At 29.5% G+C, this 22,766-nt stretch overlaps 1 protein-coding gene across 1 annotated transcript in view; it reads right to left on the bottom strand.

Annotated features, from left to right (window-relative positions):
- The window catches only part of LOC107438305 (cuticlin-1), an 85,829-nt gene that overhangs the window by 19,266 nt on the left and 43,797 nt on the right, over window positions 1-22,766 (bottom strand). Inside the window, exons 4-5 of the mRNA XM_087159111.1 lie at window positions 7,754-7,959; window positions 3,325-3,461 (exon numbers count right to left, since the gene is read on the bottom strand). Of these exons, the coding sequence (XP_087015237.1) occupies window positions 3,325-3,461; window positions 7,754-7,959 (343 nt within the window). The remainder of the gene's footprint in view (window positions 1-3,324; window positions 3,462-7,753; window positions 7,960-22,766) is intronic.

Genomic DNA, 22,766 nt, shown 5'->3' on the forward strand with positions numbered 1-22,766 from the left:
GTCTGATTTCCTTTTGAAATTTAGCTCCGTTCATATATGCATAAGCATTTTCACTAGTTGTTTTATAAAAAGCAAACAAAAGTTGAATGAAGTGGTCGAAAACTCTGTACATAAGTGCCCTTGAGAGTAATGAATTTTTAATCATCAATGTCCACAACTAGCAATTTACACACTTTTTCCCACATTACCCGATTAGTAAATTACGCATTATAGATTTTTAAAGAAGGAATATTTTATTTCGCTTCTGATTTATTTTTAAAACTCAGATCTTCTGAATATGTCTAAATCTTCCGAAAATCTGATCCTATCTTTTTAAAAATTTCCTTCTTGTCTGATTTCCTTTTGAAATTTAGCTCCGTTCATATATGCATAAGCATTTTCACTAGTTGTTTTGTAAAAAGCAAACAAAAGTTGAATGAAGTGGTCGAAAACTCTGTACATAAGTGCCCTTGAGAGAAATGAATTTTTAATCATCAATGTCCACAACTAGCAATTTACACACTTTTTCCCACATTACCCGATTAGTAAATTACGCATTATAGATTTTTAAACAAGGAATATTTTATTTCGTTTCTGATTTATTTTTAAAACTCAGATCTTCTGAATATGTCTGAATCTTCCGAAAATCTGATCCTATATTTTTAAAAATTTCCTTCTTGTCTGATTTCCCTTTGAAATTTAGCTCTGTTCTTATGTGTATAAGCATTTTCACTAGTTGTTTTGTAAAAAGCAAACAAAAGCTGAATGAAGCGGTCGAAAACTCTATACATAAGTGCCCTTGACTGTAATGGATTTTTAATCATCAATGTCCACAACTATCAATTTACACACTTTTTCCCACATTACCCGATTAGTAAATTACGCATTATAGATTTTTAAACAAGGAATATTCTGCTTCTTTGTCACGAAAATTTTATATTGGGAGAATCTTTTCAAGTAAAGTCGTTAAAAGAGCATATAAAAATGCTAATGACTAAAACCTCTAAAGACAGTTACAAAAGAATGAAAACATCAAATTATGAGGGTTTCGTTGATTCCTTTTCTTTAACTGAGACAAAGGTACAACAGGAGGTAAAGGTCAATATTCAAGGTGATCAACTGGAGTCACAATACCTCCATCTTCTGTAGGCCGTTAATCCGTTATTTTTTTTTTAGGGTCTTTACAGCTTTTTCTTATTTAATGGCTTTACAACCGTTATCAGCGTCGACCAATTCTACCTTCTAAATTTTTTTCCTTCCATTTTTACCGTGATTCACTTTGTAAACGGTTTTGAGCATCTTGATCTACTGTTATTTTGCTGATTAAGAAATCCTGAGGATATTCATAAAAGTGCAAAGAAGAAAGGCAATTAAAAGGACAATGTTTTAAAAAGAGTGTCAAAATGAAATACAGTGCAAGTTTAAAGATAATGCGCAGTTGATAGCTTTCTGTTTTTGCGTAAACTTTAATTTTTTTAAAGTGCTAGTTTAAATATCTAGTAAAATTGAGTAATTAAGTAGCTTAATTAATTACTACATTTTTTTAATTAGTACTTTTATTTCTTCTACTTAATGTTTAAAGATAGTGCGTAGTTGATAGTTATCCGTTTTAGCTAGAACTTTAATTTTTTAAAGTGCTAGCTCAGTTAACTAGCTGAATTGACTAATTAACTGGCTCAATTAAATAAACGGTAACTTTAATTTTTTAAACTTAATCAGAAAATATAAAAATAATAAAGTTTAAAGATAATGCGCAGTTGATAGTTTTTCTGCTTTAGCGCGAACTTTTTTTAAAGTGCAAGGTTAGTCAACTAGTTAAATCGACTAATTAACTGGCATTATTAATTAATTAAATAATCTCAACAATTATTATGTGCCCATACTTCTGAGGAACTGACTATAAACGAAAACATTTTGCTACTAATTTTTTAACTCAAATTAAAGAATTTTGTTAATCATTAAAAAAAAATTAGAAAAATTTTCTTGTTCGCAATCAGTGTCAAGAACTCATGAAAATATCTAAAATCACCAATGCAAGAATATACATAAATTGCTCTTGTTATGTATTTATTTGCTCGAACGGCACTATGTTTGGTAAATAAAGTGAAAAAATACACTCGACACATTCTCTGAAATTTGCTGCTATTTTATTTATTTTTCATTTTAGCAATTTTTGTTATTTTTCAATGTTTTAAAACAAAACCGTAAATTAATAAGCAATAGCGTTTTCATCCATGCTTTTTAAGGATTAACAATTTATGGCGTATTAGTCAGTCTTGCTATAAGAAATGCCATAACATTAAAGTATTTTGAATTCATAACTATGTTACTTCCTTTCCTAGTTATTAATTTCTATTTACTTTCAATCGAAAATTAGGGTTACTATTTCCGAATTTCTTTACTTTATCGGGAGATTTTCTTTTTGTATTTGTTGGTCACAAAATATATTTCTTAATATTTTTTTAATCTTAGTTCAATAAAATTAATTTATACTGATTATAACCGGAACTACACTGAAATAAGTTCTTACTAACATATATTAAAATATTTGGTGTTAGCGAAGTTTAAACAACACTATAAAAATAAGAGACCATTGGCTTGGGATTGCTGTCTGCTTAAAAAAGTATCAAATGTAAAAATTTTAATAAATCCTGCGGCATCTTAATTTAGGGCCCTTTTTTTTTTAAAAAAAAAAATTGCAATTTTTAATTTAGCATAATGATCAAACTATCAAAATTGAGATCACGATGCATATTCTCATTTCGGATGCTACACGTTTTTTAACATTATATTTTAAATATTTATATCAGAATATAAAAAAAAAATTGTGATTAACTGTCAAGGTTTATAATCTGTTATCAGAGAATTACGAACGTAAAATACGGAAAATAATTAAGCTTATGTAATGCGCTCTTTTGATGTAACTATCTGAAATCAAAGTGACAAACAAAGCATGAAACGTCCCGTTACAAATAGTCAGAAATTTGCCACCACTAATGTTTTTGTAACTCAACATTGTCTCAGAAATAAGGCCTTCTACAGACAAGCAGAGATACCAACTTCCTAAATACCAACTTCTTAGGGGGAAATGTTTTCGAATAGTAATGTTTTAATGTATGAGTTTAAGAAAATCAGATTTAAGGGATTTTTATCCGTCACTAGATAAATATTATTAAAAAGCTCGTAGAAAAAGCCACATCATTACTGTTAGCTAAGATTGAACCCTTCAAATAATTGGCAAAACTAACCAAAATTCTGCAAATTTTTGTATGTGGTTTGAAGCTGTTGGCAACCCAGTATAGGTGCGGAAAAACAAAGAGGATACAAATATTAGTTTACACTTACCTGACATTGAAATTCGATGTAATTGTTTGGTCTTTTATCTGATATCGGCATCTAACATGATATCCACGACCTTGACTGGTGACTAGTCTTCTGTGGGGTTGAATGACAACAGTGTTGAAATACTCAATACCCTCATTCTGTAAAAGATAAGAAATACAAGGTGAAAAATATCATCTGGTGGAACATTCATTCATCAACATAATTCAAAAACGTTCATATATGAGGTAAGGATATTAGAATCATTAACCTGTTGCAAAATACGTTTTAAAGAACTCCTTATAATTCTAGCAACATTAATGAGAAGGATTACAGTGTTGGAGGAACGCCGTACGGATGTTTTGCGCAACCATCAACTTTGTCATGGAAATTTGCAATAGAAATAAGAAATAGATTGCACTAGCAACAATTCAAATCTTTTACAATACATTATTTTCACAGGTTGGGAACTAAAGCTCAAAATTTTAAAAATTGTTTAAGTTTTATAAACTCCTTATTAAGAGCTCAAGAAGAGGAAGACCTTTGATATATTTGCTTAAACTATTTATGTATAGTGGCGGACAAAATTATACTAATTCTAAATTATTGCAGTATTAACCATTAGGAAAAAATATTCCTAGTGGTTAATACTTCAATAATTGATTGAGAACTGAGATGCCGTTGGGTATTTTAAAAGAAAGAGGTAGGGTATTTACCCTTTAACCCTTTAACGGGCCCTTTATTTCTAGTAAAGGTAAATTAAAGTATTTTTGGAATTGAAATTGTTTTAAGAACAGTAATTGATATAAAAAAAAACTCATTTAGTTTATGAAAATGCCATTTTTTTGGTGGTAAATATATTTAACATGACCTATTAGGTACTTACTGACTTTTATTTTTCTTTATTTATTAAATAAATTCCTTAAATGCTACAAACTTCAAAAGGAATTATGTATTTATAACTTTTATGCGTTTTTTTAAAAGGGACAAATGGTTACCAATTTTATTCAAACTCACTTCAAGAAAGCTGAAGTTATTGAAAAATGGAAACATAAGTTAAAAGTGGTAAAACGTGGTGGTAAGTATACTCACCACGGCCTTCAAAAGGGTTAACTCAATAGCAATATTTTATTTTAAAGAGACACAACATATATGACTCATAAGAGTATGCGCATACATATTCAAACGTGCAAGGAAAGTATCCGACAAAATTAAGCAGTGGATTTGATATCTACATTTTAGCGTAAAAGTTCTAACACCTTTCTTTTTAATAAAGGCACATTTTGCATCCTTGCATAATGCAGCGTTTTTTTTTTTTTTTTTTTTTTTTTTTCGGACAAAATTTTTTGGTCGACTTAATAATAACCAGATTAACCCGGCAGGGATTTCTAGGTCATTGTCTGGTATTCTTTATCTGGTATAATAATTAAATAAGCTATTTAAAGTAAAATCTGTATTTCTTAAAAAAATTATTGAATATACAAAATATTATTTTTCATTGGTCTACAGTTCAGTAATGTTTAAATAGATAGATATTGACAAATTAATATTGCAATATTTCTTTTGCATAATTCTCACATTTCATACTTTGTCTAAAAAGCATTTGTCTTTGAATACAATGCCTTGCTGAATCACATAATGTTTCTCATTTTTGTAATTTTGCCTAAAGAAGCCATAACAGTGTTAGGAATGACGGAATTTACCATATCGCCGTTAAAATTCAGAATTTGAAACATAATAAAATAGTATTTTTCATATGTGCATAACTTCATAACAAATATAATTTCATAAGTTCTAGTTGCGAAAATCAGGTTCAAATTTAAAATATTTGAGAGAGTAGTAAATTTGAAATATGTCCAATAATCTCAACATTTTTACAACAGCAGTAAAGAACAAATAGTAAATTAAAATATCGATGATGTTTGCTTTTAAGCGACAATTCGTCAGTTCGTTGTAGTGGAACTGGGCGTCTGAGGCCTTACTGCACTTTTCCCATTCATCCTGAAATTAGACTAAGAAACATACATGACGAAAATAAAGTTTGGGGGGCACAATGGAGTTCGTTTTAAGCGACAATCGTTTGTTCGTTGTAATGGAACTGGGCGTCTGAGGCCTTACGGCCCTTTTCCCATTCATCCTGAAATTAGACTAAGAAACATACATGACAAGAAAAAAGTTTGGGGGGCACAATGGAGTTCGTTTTAAGCGACAATCGTTTGTTCGTTGTAATGGAACTGGGAGTCTGAGGCCTTACGGCCCTTTTCCCATTCATCCTGAAATTAGACTAAGAAACATACATGACAAGAATAAAGTTTTGGGGAACAAAATGGAGATCGTGTTTTAAGCGACGAAGAAAAGAAATCATGTTATGTATATTTATATTTCTTAAAAAAAAAGTGGTCATACCAATTTGTTTACACCGTACATACATTTTCCTATAACCTTCCACACTTAAAATGTCACAGTGTGCTGACTTCAGATCTGAACACTTTTGTATTTTACAAGATCATATCGTCTACCATAATGTATAAATATTACTCATATTAATATTTGTATTTAGAATCATTGCTTTTTTAACGCAAAAGGGGTAGGAAACAGACAAAAACTGCTACTTGTTATTAAAAAATACATGCTACTATGTTTTTCCTATAAGCGTTATTGACATAAGGACCACTTATTGTGGCCAATTATTAATAGTTCAACCCCTTTTCTGTCGGCGTCGCATGCCTATGCGACGCAGCATTGAAATCCTTGCTTTTTCAAGAGATTTCACATCTTAGAATATTAAATTAGAAAGATGAAGCAGTGAGTTTTCAAAAATCTGTGTAAAAATTTTGTTATCAGTATTTTGAAGAAGCAGGTCAAGTTATATAAATACTCTATTACTTTTTTTGTACAGTTGTCTTGTATTTACAAACATACCTGCCAACTCTTCCGGATTTTCCGGAAGATTTTATTTTCATATTTAAAGTGGTAGCAATACTCAGGTTATTCCAATTAACTTTTTGAATTATAATGATAATTATAAATGAGTTTGATCACCACTACATATAAATAATTACAATAAATATATCAAAGCATAATAATCCTTAAGGAATCGAATCTCAACGGGATCAAAATATAAATATATTTTTGAGTCAAATTGTTTTACAACCACTCTGAAAATCCATTCTCGGAAAGAGTGAAAGTTGGCAGGTATGTACAGACCACTTTTAGTGCCCAGACTCATATTTATAGGACAGTTTCCCTTTTCAAAAACATACATTGTGGTAGGACAATTGCATACCTGCCAACTTTTACGCATTTGGCGTAAAATTTCATTTTCATATTTAAAGTGGTAGTAAATATATAATATTTTTTGTTTTATAAACTTAATTTTTAAATGATTTTGATCACCACTATTCTTAAAAAAATTAAGTAAATATATAAATATGTGTTACCATAATGGTTGAAAACTAAGGCTTTTACAAATACGACGCGTTTTTCTGCTTAAAATTCAAGTTTTAATTCCATTTTAATACCACTGGGAAAAATTATAATGGAAGGGATTAAAAGTTGGCAGATATGCAATTGTTTCAATTATGCCTTTTATCTAGAAGAATTAAAAGTTTTCCTTCCACTATAATTTATTAGTGATTTAAGTTCTATTAGTATCGATAAGTTCTATAAGCTCTATATCTAGAACTATAAGGTGGAGGGACATTTCGAAATGAAATGGTAACAAATAGTTGATCTTAGCCATTTAGTTGAATAACATATTATACCACTTTTTTCAAAAAGCCACTTTTTGCACCCCTTCAAAATAAAAAGTAAGGATAAAACGGGTTAATAGGTTCAATTCGTGTTAATTTTTACGATCATAAAATCAAACGAATGTATTGTTTCTCGTTCGAAAATTAAATTGTTTAAAAATACGAAGGGAAAAAAATATACCTTACAACACAAAATTGTATTGGCCGTAAAAAATAAAATGCAAAAAAATAATATATGCTTCCTAAATTTTATTTGTGGATTATAATGATCTTTAGAATCTTAAACGAATTGTCTAATTGAGTGCGAAAAATATTTAATTCGTTTAAAAAGTTTTCGAGATATGTCGAAATACACAAAAAATAAAATTATCATTAAGAGATCCAAACTTTGAACCGCTCTCGTGACTAACTATTTGGACCATATTTCCCAGATTGCAGGTATCTCCTACATTTTTGGGATCAGAAATCCAAATCCGCCGTTGTTCAGAGAAAGTACGCTTTTGTGCCTTATTTATCGTAACTTAAAATATCGTCGATTAAGAAGCCGATTTGAGGTCAGGTCCTCAAAAAATTAAGATTGAACCTTAGTATGTAAAAATCAGATAATTAGATAAAAAGTCATTTATGTACTGTTTATTATTTTGCACACAGTACAACTTTTAGAGTACTATCATGACTGCAAAGTAAAAGGTTTTGCTTACCGAATCAGCACTCATAGTATTGCAGGATCTGAGAGGTAATGTATACGTGATCTGTGGACCAGCATTATTATACTCTGTCATGCAGGTTGAGTTTTTGGATAAACCTTTCGGATATATCATCCCGTTGAAGTTGGAAGATGTTGTTATAGTCACTTGAATTGTGTTACTGTTACAGGCTATGTTCACATCTGAAACTAGATTCGATGCTGAAAAAGACAAAAAGTATTTTGATTAATTAACTAAAACTGTAGCTCATGGCCAATTTCATAAAGGTCAAAACACTGCGTAATTTTTCGTGAGATTTTTTTTTAGATCAACTTGTGCTTAATCCCCTTTATTAGGGATTTTTTTAAAAAAATAAATGAATAAAAAAACCTGGTCGTACATTTATTTAACTATTATATTTTGCTCAAAGAAACAAAAAATGCTTGTTTGGACTGTTATTAGTAAAATAAAGCATCAAATTCAGAATTGTAATTATTGAACTGTGATTTTTACAAAATTTAAGTGTTAGATATCAAAACAAATAATCAACTTAATTTAGATAACAATTAATGACATCTAATAGCAATGAATAAAGCATCTAATTCAGAATTGTAATTATTGAACTGCGACTTTTACAAAGTTTAATTGATAGATATCAAAATAAAATATCAACTTTAATTTAGACAACAATGAATGGCATCTAACAGCAATGAATAATGCATCTAATTCAGAATTTTAATTATTGAACTGCGATTTTTACAAAATTTAATTGTCAGATATCAAAATAAAATATCAACTTTAATTTAGACAACAATGAATGGCATCTAATATCACTGAATAATGCATCTAATTCAGAATTGTAATTATTGAACTGCGACTTTTACAAAGTTTAATTGATAGATGTCAAAATAAAATATCAACTTTAATTTAGACAACAATGAATGGCATCTAACAGCAATGAATAATGCATCTAATTCAGAATTTTAATTATTGAACTGCGATTTTTACAAAATTTAATTGTCAGATATCAAAATAAAATATCAACTTTAATTTAGACAACAATGAATGGCATCTAATATCACTGAATAATGCATCTAATTCAGAATTGTAATTATTGAACTGCGACTTTTACAAAGTTTAATTGATAGATGTCAAAATAAAATATCAACTTTAATTTAGACAACAATGAATGGCATCTAACAGCAATGAATAATGCATCTAATTCAGAATTTTAATTATTGAACTGCGATTTTTACAAAATTTAATTGTCAGATATCAAAATAAAATATCAACTTTAATTTAGACAACAATGAATGGCATCTAATATCACTGAATAATGCATCTAATTCAGAATTGTAATTATTGAACTGCGACTTTTACAAAGTTTAATTGATAGATGTCAAAATAAAATATCAACTTTAATTTAGACAACAATGAATGGCATCTAACAGCAATGAATAATGCATCTAATTCAGAATTTTAATTATTGAACTGCGATTTTTACAAAATTTAATTGTCAGATATCAAAATAAAATATCAACTTTAATTTAGACAACAATGAATGGCATCTAATATCACTGAATAATGCATCTAATTCAGAATTGTAATTATTGAACTGCGACTTTTACAAAGTTTAATTGATAGATGTCAAAATAAAATATCAACTTTAATTTAGACAACAATGAATGGCATCTAACAGCAATGAATAATGCATCTAATTCAGAATTTTAATTATTGAACTGCGATTTTTACAAAATTTAATTGTCAGATATCAAAATAAAATATCAACTTTAATTTAGACAACAATGAATGGCATCTAATATCACTGAATAATGCATCTAATTCAGAATTGTAATTATTGAACTGCGACTTTTACAAAGTTTAATTGATAGATGTCAAAATAAAATATCAACTTTAATTTAGACAACAATGAATGGCATCTAACAGCAATGAATAATGCATCTAATTCAGAATTTTAATTATTGAACTGCGATTTTTACAAAATTTAATTGTCAGATATCAAAATAAAATGTCAACTTAATTTAGTCGACAATGAATGGTTATTACTTAGTTGGTGATGCCAACTGTTCCGCTTTTAGCAAAAAATTTTATAAAATGATAAAAAAATTAAACACGAAGTTAGTTAATTTTGAATTTTAAAAGAGTTTTAATTTTAATTGTAGAATTTTATTTAATTCTGAAAAAAATTAAAAGCCTTACATCGAAATAATTGAAACAAAATGGCATTGTCCGTTAAGTCTACCAATTCACTTTGGCTAAAAGTGGTGAAATTGTCATTTCTGTAATTAATGGAACCAAGCGGTTTTGATCGGGAGAAATCGGCGAAAACAGAATTCCCACTGATTTTTAGAAATTCTAATAGCGGTAGCGAAAACGGAGACATTGATTGAATATTTACTTCATTTGTTACCACTATGCAGGGCTGCTTATTAAAACGCCTTTTGCAAAATATTTTATAGAGTGGTAGACAGTTAGGATCTAAAGCTTTCAGATCTTTTGGCAACATTTTAACATTCTCACCACGAGAGATACGTTTAAAAACTTTGATCCATTAGACCTCAGAATTTTAAAATGGTATTTAGTATCACGGTTGAATAATTCTAAGATCAGTTATAGAATCTTGTAAAACTAGGCGTTCTTTGATTAGATATTATTATGGCCTATTGCTGACCAATGCTTTTAAGGTGGAAATAGCAGAAAATCACATACAGTGAGAAAAAAAAAAAAAAAAAAAAAAAAAAAAGCGGACCACCCTGAATAACTTTTGTTATTTAAGAAACATTTGATAGGTAATTAAGTTCGTTTCATAAATTTCTAAGATTACACCAATGTGTTTTATAAACTGTAGCAGAATTTAAGGCTCATTGAGTCTTCAACTTCTTGGTATGTGATTAGTCCTCAATCCCATGGCTATCAGGATCAATGGACTTAACGCCGTGCTATAATTTTTTACAGGGTACAGTGCGAGGACCACTCTGAATGATTTTTTGATCTAATGATCGGACTTTCACGTTCTAGGACTCAGTCTTAATGGCTGGAGAGGATGACCTCAAATACACTAATTAATAAGTGGCAGACGATCTTTTAGATTACAAAACCAGACACAAAAACGTAATTTCTCTGAATAAATATATCTTTTTTTCGACAGATTCAGATTTCTGACTCTCAAAATAGCCGCAATCTGGGAAATATGGTCCCAATAGTTTGGTCAGGAGAGCGGGCTAAAGTTTGGACTCCTCAATGATAATTATAAATGAGTTTGACCACCACTACATATAAATAATTACAATAAATACATAAAAGCATAATAATACTGCAAGCGAATTTCAACGGGATCAAAATATAAATATATTTTTGAGTCAGATTGTTTTTCGTTTATTGTTTTACAACCTTTCTGAAAATCCATTCCCGGAAAGAGTGAAAGTTGGCAGGTATGCCGGATTGATTGAAATTCGGTAAATAGCGTGTGTGTTAGATAGTTTTATGTTTTCCAAAATTACACTTAAATTGAAAAAATTTTTCATTAATACCAATAGGATTTAATGTAACTTAGCATAATGAGTAAATCAATCTAGTAAGTATAAGAGAGACAATTTATCATCGTTCTAATTATTTTTTTGTTAAAGAATTAAAATTATACTAATGCAGCTGGTGTTGATAGTGTTTGAATCAGTTAGCCGGAAGTAATCAAACACCAGACTAATAAAAATGAATAAAATTACTAAAATAAATTATGATGTGAAATGCTGAATGTTTCTCATTTCAATACAAGAAACTCATTTGCATATTTATTGTCATGTTAGGTTCGCTGCCCCCATTAAAATAGGCAATATTTTCTTCCGCTCGGGGTGAAACTAGTTTTAAAACAACCATATTCTGTTTAAAATAATAAAAACACAAAACTTTTCTACTCAAATATATTACAATAGCTGCATACTATATTCTAAGAATGACGAACTATAAACTTTTCGTATCGCAATAAACTAACGCTTTAGAAAACAATTTCGAAAACAATGACGCCATTTTTATTTCTTATTCTTTCTTAGCGTGACAAAGAATGTATCAATTAGGTTGTCTTTTAGATAGATCTGATATTCTGTTGCGTAACTTTTTCGAACTCAAATTAATAAATGAGTTGTGAGACATTAATTGGATAGAGTTATTTTAATGTCATTGTCAGGATGCTATTTCTATTTCCGAGAATTTTTCTTCAGATCGTTTTTTATTAGTGACCGTGAATACTTATCTGTTGAGAGTTTTAGATGCCAACGTGTAGGAATGTTGAGAAAAATTATTTCAGCGGTAACAACAATCCTGTTTTAGTTGTGGAATTGTTTAATTGTGAATTTTTTTAATTTTTGTTATTTTTAAGCGTAATTTTTTACTTTTGTCTATCACGATAAATCAATAATTTAGACATTTGTACACTAGCCCTTTGAGACTAGATGTAAATTGGAAGTTCCTGTTTTTCTTGTGCAAATTGCTCAAAATGTAAAAAATGTTAGGAAATTTATTTTGTTATAAACATAAATCTAAGAAACTAAAGATAATCTATGCCCACTAGAATACAAAATTTAATTAAAGATCCAATTATAGGTTTATGAAGCAGCTCGGAAGTTTTTAATGTGAACAAAAAAAATTATAAAAGAACACAGAAAAAAAGAATACATTTTTCTACCAATTTATATATGAAATTTAAATTGTACTCAAAACTTGTAAAATATCCTTTATCTTGCTCACTACATCACAAGTAATGCCGTACTAACCATTCAACATCACATCTAAAATGTCTTCATTTCTATATAGTCATTTAATTATTTCTCTCTGTTCATCAATTGCTACTCTTCATCTGTTGTTTTGTGTCTGCTAACTTATCAATTTCATCTCTATCAATTTTAGGCAAAGTGCCCTTTTATTCAATATTTTTCATCCAAATTTGAGTTCCTGTTACCATATTGATCCACCACAAAGTCCAATATTTCAAGATGAATGGGAAAAGAGCCCACCTAAGACCCCAGACTCCCAGTTCGAACTTTATGACTAAGACTAATAATACTTAACATAATTTGACAAATCATTTCTTGGAATAAGTTTTTTGAGAATAATATATGTTCATAAAATCAAATCAAATTGATGACCGATTTGATGCATTTGAAATAGTCCAATTTTTCTATTATGAAAATCAAGATTTTCTTGTTGTTATTGACATACAAATAATAAAAGGCTTTGTTTACTTGCAAAATATTTATTTATTTTAAATATCAAAATATTATGAATAACGAAGCCTTCTATATTTATTTATTACTCTTTCTTTGTGTTTTTTACAGTCACTTTTTTTATTTTATTTTGATTATTATTTGAAATAAAAATCTTACTGAAAATGAACTCTTCAAACTGAAAGTGGTGAATCTTTATTAAAAAACAATCCTATGAAAATTGTAAAACATTTTTAAGAAATAATTTATAGCACTATTAGTAAATGATCTCTTGAACGGAAAACATTAAACAAAATTGTTCATGAATTAGAAAATTTATTACTTTAAATTTTATCCTCATAGAATTGGAAACTGAATTTGCGAGACCAAAATATACATTAAAAAAAATCTGGTATCTTTCTTTTGAATGCTTCTTAATTTAGACGTAACAATCTGTCTATTGTAACGAAGTAAAAAAAAAACTATTTTAGAGATTGAAGGATTGGGTGCGCAAAGTGATCAGTAAATCATAAAAAAATAGAAATTCGAATTTTCCATATTGTTAATCAAGAATAGGAAGTTAAATTTATGAATTTAAATCTATGTTGTGAAATCAAATCTATGTGCTAAATATAAGGAAACAAAATTGCTATCTTTCACTGAAATGCTTTTTAATTTAGATTTAACAATCTGTCTATTGTAAAGAAACGTAAAATGATTGTAGCGATTGAGGGGTTGGGTGAGCGAAGTGAGCAGTAAGTCATAAAAAAACTGGATATTCGCATTTTCCATATTGATAATATCCTTAATCAAGAATCGGAAGTTAAATTTATGAATTTAAATCCATGTTGTGAAATCAAATCTATGCGCTAGATATAAGGGGAAAAAATTGATATCTTTCACTGGAATGCTTTTTAATTTAGATTTAACAATCTGTCTATTGTAAAGAAACGAAAAATGATTGTAGCGATTGAGGGGTTGGGTGGGCGAAGTGAGCAGTTAATCATAGAAAAAAAATTGGATATTCGAATTTTCCATACTGTTAATATCCTTAATCAAGAATCAGAAGTTAAATTTATGTATTTAAATCTTGTTGTGAAATCAAATCTATGTGCTGGATATAAGGGAAAAAAATTGGTATCTTTCACTGGAATGCTTTTTAATTTAGACTTAACAATCTGTCTATTGTAAAGAAACGAAAAATGATTGTAGCGATTGAGGGGTTGGGTGGGCGAAGTGAGCAGTAAATCATAAAAAAAACTGCATATTCGCATTTTTCATGTTGTCAATAACCTTAAAGAATAGCCTTTCCAACTATTTGTCTTTCCATCAAAACATAAAATGCATATTTCCACTTATATGATGAAAGGATTTTGACCCTGTGAAACTCATAACTAACGATTTATAGCTCTGAAAATAACTTTTCTTCGCATTGATTTCAGATAATCTTATGCATTGCATTAAAAAAACACAGAAACTGCACAAAAGAAGTAATATAAAAGAAAGGCATCGTCATATATCCCTGACTTAAGACATAAAATTTTTATAGCCTTGCCCATCAAGACTAGATTTCCCGGAAAATGTCATATATTACACCATAGTTATCATGTTAGTTGAAATCCCATTACTGGGTGATGGATGACCATTGAATTTGGACGTCAAATTGTTGGTGGCGTTGAGTTACGTCAACGATCTTTAAATTGAGTTGCAGTAGATTTTGCGGATTAATGGTCAGTAGAGGGTCATTATCACTGCAAAGTCAATGGCCGGAAAGAAAACTTAATCCAATTCCGTATTGCAAAATAGTTCCTGCTTTATGAAGCAGAAGTAAGAGTTAGAGATATCTATGAACTACGTAAACCTGTAAGGTAATTTTACTGTGATGTACTTAGATAAAGCGAATAGAAATTTTAAAAAAGTAGGTTTAATATACTGTTGCATATGTTTACATAGCTGCTAACGAATAATGGCGGCATTTATGAAATTAATGCAACGTTGCTTCAAATTATATCGAGGAAACTTTTTCTTAGTTATGGTAACATTTCAGTTTTCAATATACATGTTTATGTTGATGTATACACCTTTAAAAAAAGCGGCTTAATCTAATCTAATTACTTCATATCAAAAATTTGAAGTGTCATATGAAATGCAACTATTTTGCATTAATCTCGTGGACACTGTTTTAAAGAGTTAACGTTACTATTCTTAATCTACAAGTTTTGCTAGTTAATTCGTTCCAATCAATTAAAACTTAAGCGGAATAGTGGACTCCCCTGCCAACTTATTCATTTTTTAAAAATTTCTTTTTCCTAGTACTATGGAAATGCCATATCAAAAGAGATTATGAGCTAACGTTTCATTAAAATTTAGTTAACACATAAACACACTTTCAGAGAGCAAACCCAACTATACATATATTTCAAATATTTAAATTGTAGTGACAATCAAAATGATTTTAAATCACATTTATTAAACTAAGAATGAGGTGTAAATGTATAAATTTCGTTACAACATTAAATATTAAAATAAAAAATCCGGAACAGTTGGCATGTATGCAAGAGCAGATAAAAGATTTAAATACTCAATTTCATAATAAACTGTTATGAATTCATTTGATTCTAATGGAAGCTACCAACACCTTGCTAACATTTTCTTAAAATTTTTTTAATGACATGAAAAAGGAAGCAATTGTGCATATGCTTCCTGGTCATGATAAAGTAGTTAGTAGTGTGTAAGAATTTTATTGAAATTCATTGTAAATATCTTCTTCATGTACTTCTGGGCATGTCTCACGGCGATCAAAAGACAATTTTTTTTCTTTTCTTCATCCAACGATTAAGAACAGAAAGGGAAAACAACATGAACGAAATGCTCAAGGCGAAAAAAAAATGTCTCGGCGTCTAGCTGTCGTTTTCAAATAGCTTCACGATCCAAGGAGTTTTATTTTTGTTTGTTTTTTATCTTGGCTTAAAGTTTTATTATTTTTATTGCCATTTAATCTTTGTTTGGAAAACAAACCTATTATGCTAAAGTTTAAATTACACGATAACAATTGTTTTTCTCTCAGTACGTTACTTGAATTTATATTAAATTGGCTTTCAATTTCATTTAAAACAAACAAAAATTACGTAACATTACTAATGTCAATTTCTGTAGCATTAGTAAGTCTATATAAATTTATTAAATTCCTTTTTATGTAATGGCTAAACCTTTTATGAGAAAAACACAACATTTTGCTTAAATATCAAAGTTAATAATAAATTTAAAATTATAATGCTAATGAATATTATATACATTTCATAAATTACAGCTTTAATAATAATTTTATACTTCATAATAATTTGAACTTTTAATAATTTGATAATTAACTTCTGTAGCTTGGGCTCTTGCACTGAACATAAAACACAATATTTGAAACTTTCTGTCTTACTGAAAGAACAATCGGATTTTGAACACTAGAACACATTATTTACTCAAATTTGTAATGCCAAAACCTCAAGTTGAAATCATGGCACATTCATATGGTTAAATTTTTAAAAAAAAGTATCAATGTTTGATGGACTCTTTTCTTATTGAGTTAATTTTAATATAGTGAGGTGAGAAAGACACCATTTCAATTATTATATTTGTATTAAAAAATTATTTACCATTTTAGACCACATTATGTTTATGAAAGTTACACATTTAGTAGATAGGTACTTTAACATCGCATTAGAGCTGCCCAATAGGCTATCGGGGACAATTCGGGAATCATGCCTGATGATCTGAAGTCATAGCATCACAATTTTGATCCTCAGCAAAGGGAATAGCTCCTAAAATTTTGGTAGTGACCTTAGCGCGAAGTCGACACTTTACGATAGAACAGTTTAACAAGGACCGATACCACACAAGGACCGATCAAAGTGCTCACCCTCACGCTCACTGACCGTAGCCAGTGATGCTTGACTTCGGTTATCTACTGGGAACTGACTCTTAACGATCAATTCACAACGAAACTACACATTTAATATCCAAACATAAACGTCATTACGCATTATGCGCTGAATACGTATGTGTAAAATCCTTTTAAACAAATGCTAATTTTGTTACCATTTCTTATAACATAAAAACATTACGTTGCCGTGCAAAAATTAGAACTAGATCCTAAAACTCTGTTAGCAAAACTATACAGAATTATTCTTTCAAATACGAAACAATTAAAACGTATAAGCTCTGATTTTTGTACTACTACATGTCTCAGCAGTAAAGAAGCTTTTTTGAAGTAAAGGACGGTAGAAATCACTTAAATCTCGGTGCCCTGCCGCGAAGCGTCATTAACCGATTCGTCGGTAGTAATAATCGATGATGAGGTGTAGTGAGGAGGAATGGAGATAGGAGGAAGAGGGGGTGCTCTGCTCCAAAAAAATCGAGAGGGGGTTCGTGTGACATGGACAGGCATGAAATGTCGAGTGGCATGGGGTATAATTAACTGACAATATAATCATAATCAATATAAAAGAAAATAATCATGAAGATTATGATGATCGAAAATATTAAGGAAGGTCGGGTTAAATATAAGATATATACGTACATATTTACAACGCACGATAATCAACGCAAATTGAATAAAAAATACGAAAAATAAAATCGATATATACAATAGGGGAATAATCAATGAGAGAAAATTATGCAATGAGCTCTGTTACAGTGGTGACCCTGGCGTCCCCTTTGGAGGAAAGATTACTAACTAACTGATCAAAATGTTACAGAGCTCCTATCCAATTCAGGATATCTGCTCTCTCATCTTAGTTGAATTGAAATTGACTAAAGATTACTAAACTTTTCAAATATTAAATAATATTTCTTTTTCTTTTATATTTAATGTGGTGGCAAAATTTTTACATTCATGCTTGACTCCTGTTTAAACAATTTTGATATAATATACTTCTAACATCTATCATATTTTAAACATACATAAAGAGGACCAGCTAGTTAACTTATTGTGTTTTCAAATGACGAACAGGGAATTACGTAGTTGTCTGCAATTACCATTCAATCGACCTAATGTCCACCACTGGGAATATTCTTTTTTGAAGCTTGTTAAAGTTAGCAGGTATGGAGTAAAATGTGATTTATTAAGTTTAATCATTACATCAAATATAGAAATAAAATCATTTGGAAGAGTTGGCTGGTACGCTGTAAAATGTCATGTTTTTTAAATTCCATAGTTGAAATCTAAGTTATTATGCAGTTGTGTTCCAAGATACTATAATACATTATTTCACATCGCCTCTTTAAACTCTACTGCCAAAGTGTTGCTCTATCATTATACGGTAAATAAATATTACTTCTTGATGATTAAGTATTTCTCAAAAATCACACCAACTATAATGTGTTTCTAACTAAAAAGAAACTATTTATTATTTTATCAAAAAACATTGTGCAAAATTAATTGTATTTATTTAAAAGAAACTGCATGATACTTTTGGTAAAAATAACATATTAATAGAACGTATATAAACGGAGAATTACAGAATCTGGCAAAGGTGAAAGGTGGACGTTTTGAATTACTTAATTCCTATCGTCTTCGTGCTAAGCCTAACTTGTATCACAATAAAAGGTAAGATTCTGTGACCTTTGGGTCTGAAAAAATAAAACCTAACCCCTCATTACAAAATGTGACTTACAATGCCCATAAGGTCATCTTCATGCAGTTAGTGTGAAAGTAAATTATTTCAAATTGAGAGCTATTATACACCAGCTAAAAATAATACTGTTTCAAGGGTGTGGTAACAAAATAATAAAATTCTTCCAGGAAGAGGTCATCGGACGTGGTAAAAAGAAATTTATTGTTTTGATATTGCGAAATAAAAATTGTTAAATTCTGAGCAGTTGAAGAAAGTTTTTTAAGCGAAGGAACTCCAATCATAAATATAGTGTTGTGCATGAAAATTTAATTGTTAAAGTCAGATAAATGATAAAGAAACTGTAATCATTACATCAACATATATCTTTATAGAATAGGCCTGCTCCTATTAATAAATGATTTCTTCTAATAAAAAAGGCGATTTTTTGTATTTGGGTTTCATCGAATGCTTATTATTCTAATTTAAGAGAATAAATATTGTATAAAATAATATCTTCAAGCAGATTTTTTCTGATATTCTGGAATAATATTATTACATTATTCTTAAGCAGTATCAGGGGTTGAAGTTCTGGTTTGATAAATCAGGTAAGCGGTTTTAAAATAATAAATAGTAACCAATATTTAAGTCAATGTCAGGAAATGTTGGCTTAAAAATAAAAAAATTTTTTTGTTTTAATAGCTGTTATTTTAAGTTAATGCAAGCGTTTATGTCAAAAATTTGCTGACATAGACCTCTTACCTTAATTATAGCTTAAGTTAAATTTTAACTTTTGTTTTGAAATTTTACATTTGATAAAATATTTTAATATTTGGCAAAACTTAGAGCCAAATACTTTTTCATAATTTAATTCAGACAGCTATAGGGAAGATCTGCTACAGCATATTCCGAACAGAAATATTGAACTCTTTTCTAGAACAGTACGTTTTGATAGAAATTTTTTAGTGAAGCGGCATACTTTAGCTCTTTGTTGTTGAATGAAAAGTGGTTGCTGAACGTTTTAAAAGCAATTCGTTTTAAATTTCTAGTGGTTTGTAACATTTGTAGAATTAGTGTTGCCAGTCTGGATACTGGAAAGTGTTAAATCTGTCGATATTACGGGTCTTTAAATGTCACTGCAAGGTTTTCAGAGCACTTTGGAAATTACATTTTTAATCTTAAACCTTGTTAGGGCTAAAATAAAGGAAACTCGAGCAAATTAAATTTTTATTCTGAATATAGCTCAAAAACTTTTTAGAAATCATTCAGAAAATTAGAAATTTTTGTAATACCTCTGATTATAATTTTACTATGGAAATGACATTTTAATGTTAAGCTTGCGTTCTATATTCAATTATAATTCATTATTTATTTCAAAAATCTTGATAAAATATTCAGAAAATTTAAATTTGTTGAATATCTATTTCCTAAATAATGAACTTGCTACTGATACATAATAGTTACACTGAATATAATTGTGGAACATAAACTGCAAGAAAAAAAAAGCTTTTTAAAAAAAATTGAAATAGATATAACTAAATGAAAACATTTCATTGTCTTCAAAAATATGCAGGTGGAAACAAAGGTCCACATGTTTCAAGTGCTCGAAAATAGGATCCAATTCTCAAGACTTGGCAAGTTTTGGGAATAGGCGCCTATTTCTGAGCCTATTTTAGATTAAGATTACAATTTTGGACTTAAACTTAGTTATGCACCCTTCTAACTTTAAAACTATTGAATCTATCGACACGGTTTTTATTCCTTATCGATTTTGTTTAAAAAAAATTACACGGTAAACAAATATTTCATTTTTTATTTCTACGAATCTGTAAATATGTGCATAATTTTGTGAGCATTTTTCTGTTGAGGCTAAATATCTTGGGTGGACCCAGTATTAAGCAGTTTAATAAGAAAAATTGCAAGGAAGTCGAATAACTCTAACGTAATTTCGAGAGAAAATAATGCCTTATGTATTTTTTTTTTTTTTTTTTTTTTTTTGTGGAAGACTCGGTTTGGCGACATTTTTTGCCGACTTGTCAATACTTGGCAACCATTTTACCAACAAAACGATGATTCAGAAAAGTTCGAATATCGAAGAGATACGGAGTTATACGAAAATTGTCTAGAATCATGTAGAAAGTTACGGGGTTTCGTCATCAAGTCTATAGAAATAGGAGTGTGCCTGAACAGCATTGTCAGACGCGTAATTAGGCAAAAGCCAAAAATTACTCTTTTTATTCACATAGCATCATAAACACAAATTCTTCAAATTTATGTGCGATGCAAGAGGGTAAAATGTTTTCCGATTTAAGATATATTTTATATTATTTTTACTGGACTTACAAGGAAATATGGAAATATTTCCACTCTACTAGTACAGAGCTTTTTGAAGATGTTCATTATTCATCTTATATATTCGAATTAGAATGAAAATCAAACGAAATCTATTCAAATATTTATATCCATATTTTGCTACTACTCTTTAGTTTGCATCTAATTGTGACCGGCATCTTTATTCAAGTAATGTTTTCACAGTTTGTTTCTCATTTTCTTAAAATAATAAAAATTTTATTATATCTAAAATAATAAAAAATTTATTATATTTTGCTACCGCTAAAAGATTTAAAAATATTTTATAAAAAAATCTTAAGCCGATTGTGTATACTATTCAATATCAGTCACCCCAGAAACTCTGTATACAAACTGCTTTCATTTTCTAATTTTACTGTAATTTCACGATCAATGGGATATGGGTCTTCTGCGCGGCCCAGGTGCCCAGCTTTTGTTAAATAAAGTAAGTAAAGTGTATACTATTCAAAACAAGATCCTTAGAAAAATAACCTGTGCAGGATGGTTCATCCGGAATACCAATATACATGCAGACCTCAAAATACCAACTCTATCACAGCATATATACAAGCTAAACGCAGATTTTATCGATAAAGCCATAGAATGTAAAACAGCAAATTTTAATGAAATCTTTAAATTTGAAAATTATATCAAAGATAAAAACTACAGACCAATAGCTGCACATTTCACCTCCGACGCCTCATATCATAACTATCAAAACAAATAATTTCATCAACCTTTCTGAAAATAACGTTTCCTCATGCTGATACAATTCTGAACAACTCCAAAATCAAACAAAAACACAGTTTAGAGCAAGCTGCTCAATTTATTTTTGATTCCTTTTTAGTTATTCAAGCAAAGAGCTTGAAACATTCATAAAAGCAACTCCATTGCCTGCTTACCTCATTGCTCAACCAAAACTGTTCTAAAATTCCAGATGAATGGGATAGGGGCCGCTTCGCGGCCCAGGTGCCCAATAAATGACTTTTTGCATGGAATTATCTTTGGATAAACGAATTTTATAATTGCCTCTAACGCGAATTTTATAACTGCCTCTATGCAAAATTGTTTCAATTCGCTTAAAGTAAAATTAACATTAAGGTGTCCAAACATTGGATCGCTCTCCTGACCAAATAATAGGGACCCTATTTTCAGATAACAGCTACCCCCTACATTTTGAGGGTCAGAAATCAGAATCCGTTGGGAAAAAAAGGTATGTTTATTCAGAGAAAGTACATTTTTGTGTCTTATTTCGTAACTTAAACTATCGTCTGCTCTTGTTAATTGGCAACCCTCAAACCGTTAAGATGGAGTCCAAGAACGCGATAATCCGATCATTCAGGGTGGTCTGTTTCTTAAACACACAATGCATATGTCTAATTTTATCGAAAAATGGGTGACAGGAAGGAACTATTGAAATTTGTAAAAAAATATTTTTAATTTAGCGTGCTACTTTGTTAAAGACATAAGAGAAAGACAGATGTAAATGGTTTCAAGAAGATAAATATTTGCCGAAATTAACACTTATGAAAGGATCTTAGTATTAACATTTTCGGGACGGGCGAGTCATAAATGTATTCGTAGGGAATCAGAATAGAAAAAAATAAAAAGTGGTAGCTTAAGGTTGGCCGTAGCTGATTTGACAGACTTATTTATGCTTTCACTTAAAATGCAACGCATCCAATACCTGTGTGTTAAAAGTGTAACTGTACAATTTTAATTGGAACTAAGTAGTGGCGATTTAACTAAAGCAAACTATTATTACCTCGCCCACAAATAAACTGCTTTGAAAATAGTTTGGTTACCAGTTTTATCTTTTTTTTTTTTTTTACCCTGATTACCCTTTTTATCGACACCCTG

Source organism: Parasteatoda tepidariorum, chromosome 3, assembly GCF_982258835.1.
Source record: "Parasteatoda tepidariorum strain Cologne lab strain chromosome 3, Ptep-v5.0, whole genome shotgun sequence".
Lineage (NCBI taxonomy): Eukaryota > Metazoa > Arthropoda > Arachnida > Araneae > Theridiidae > Parasteatoda > Parasteatoda tepidariorum.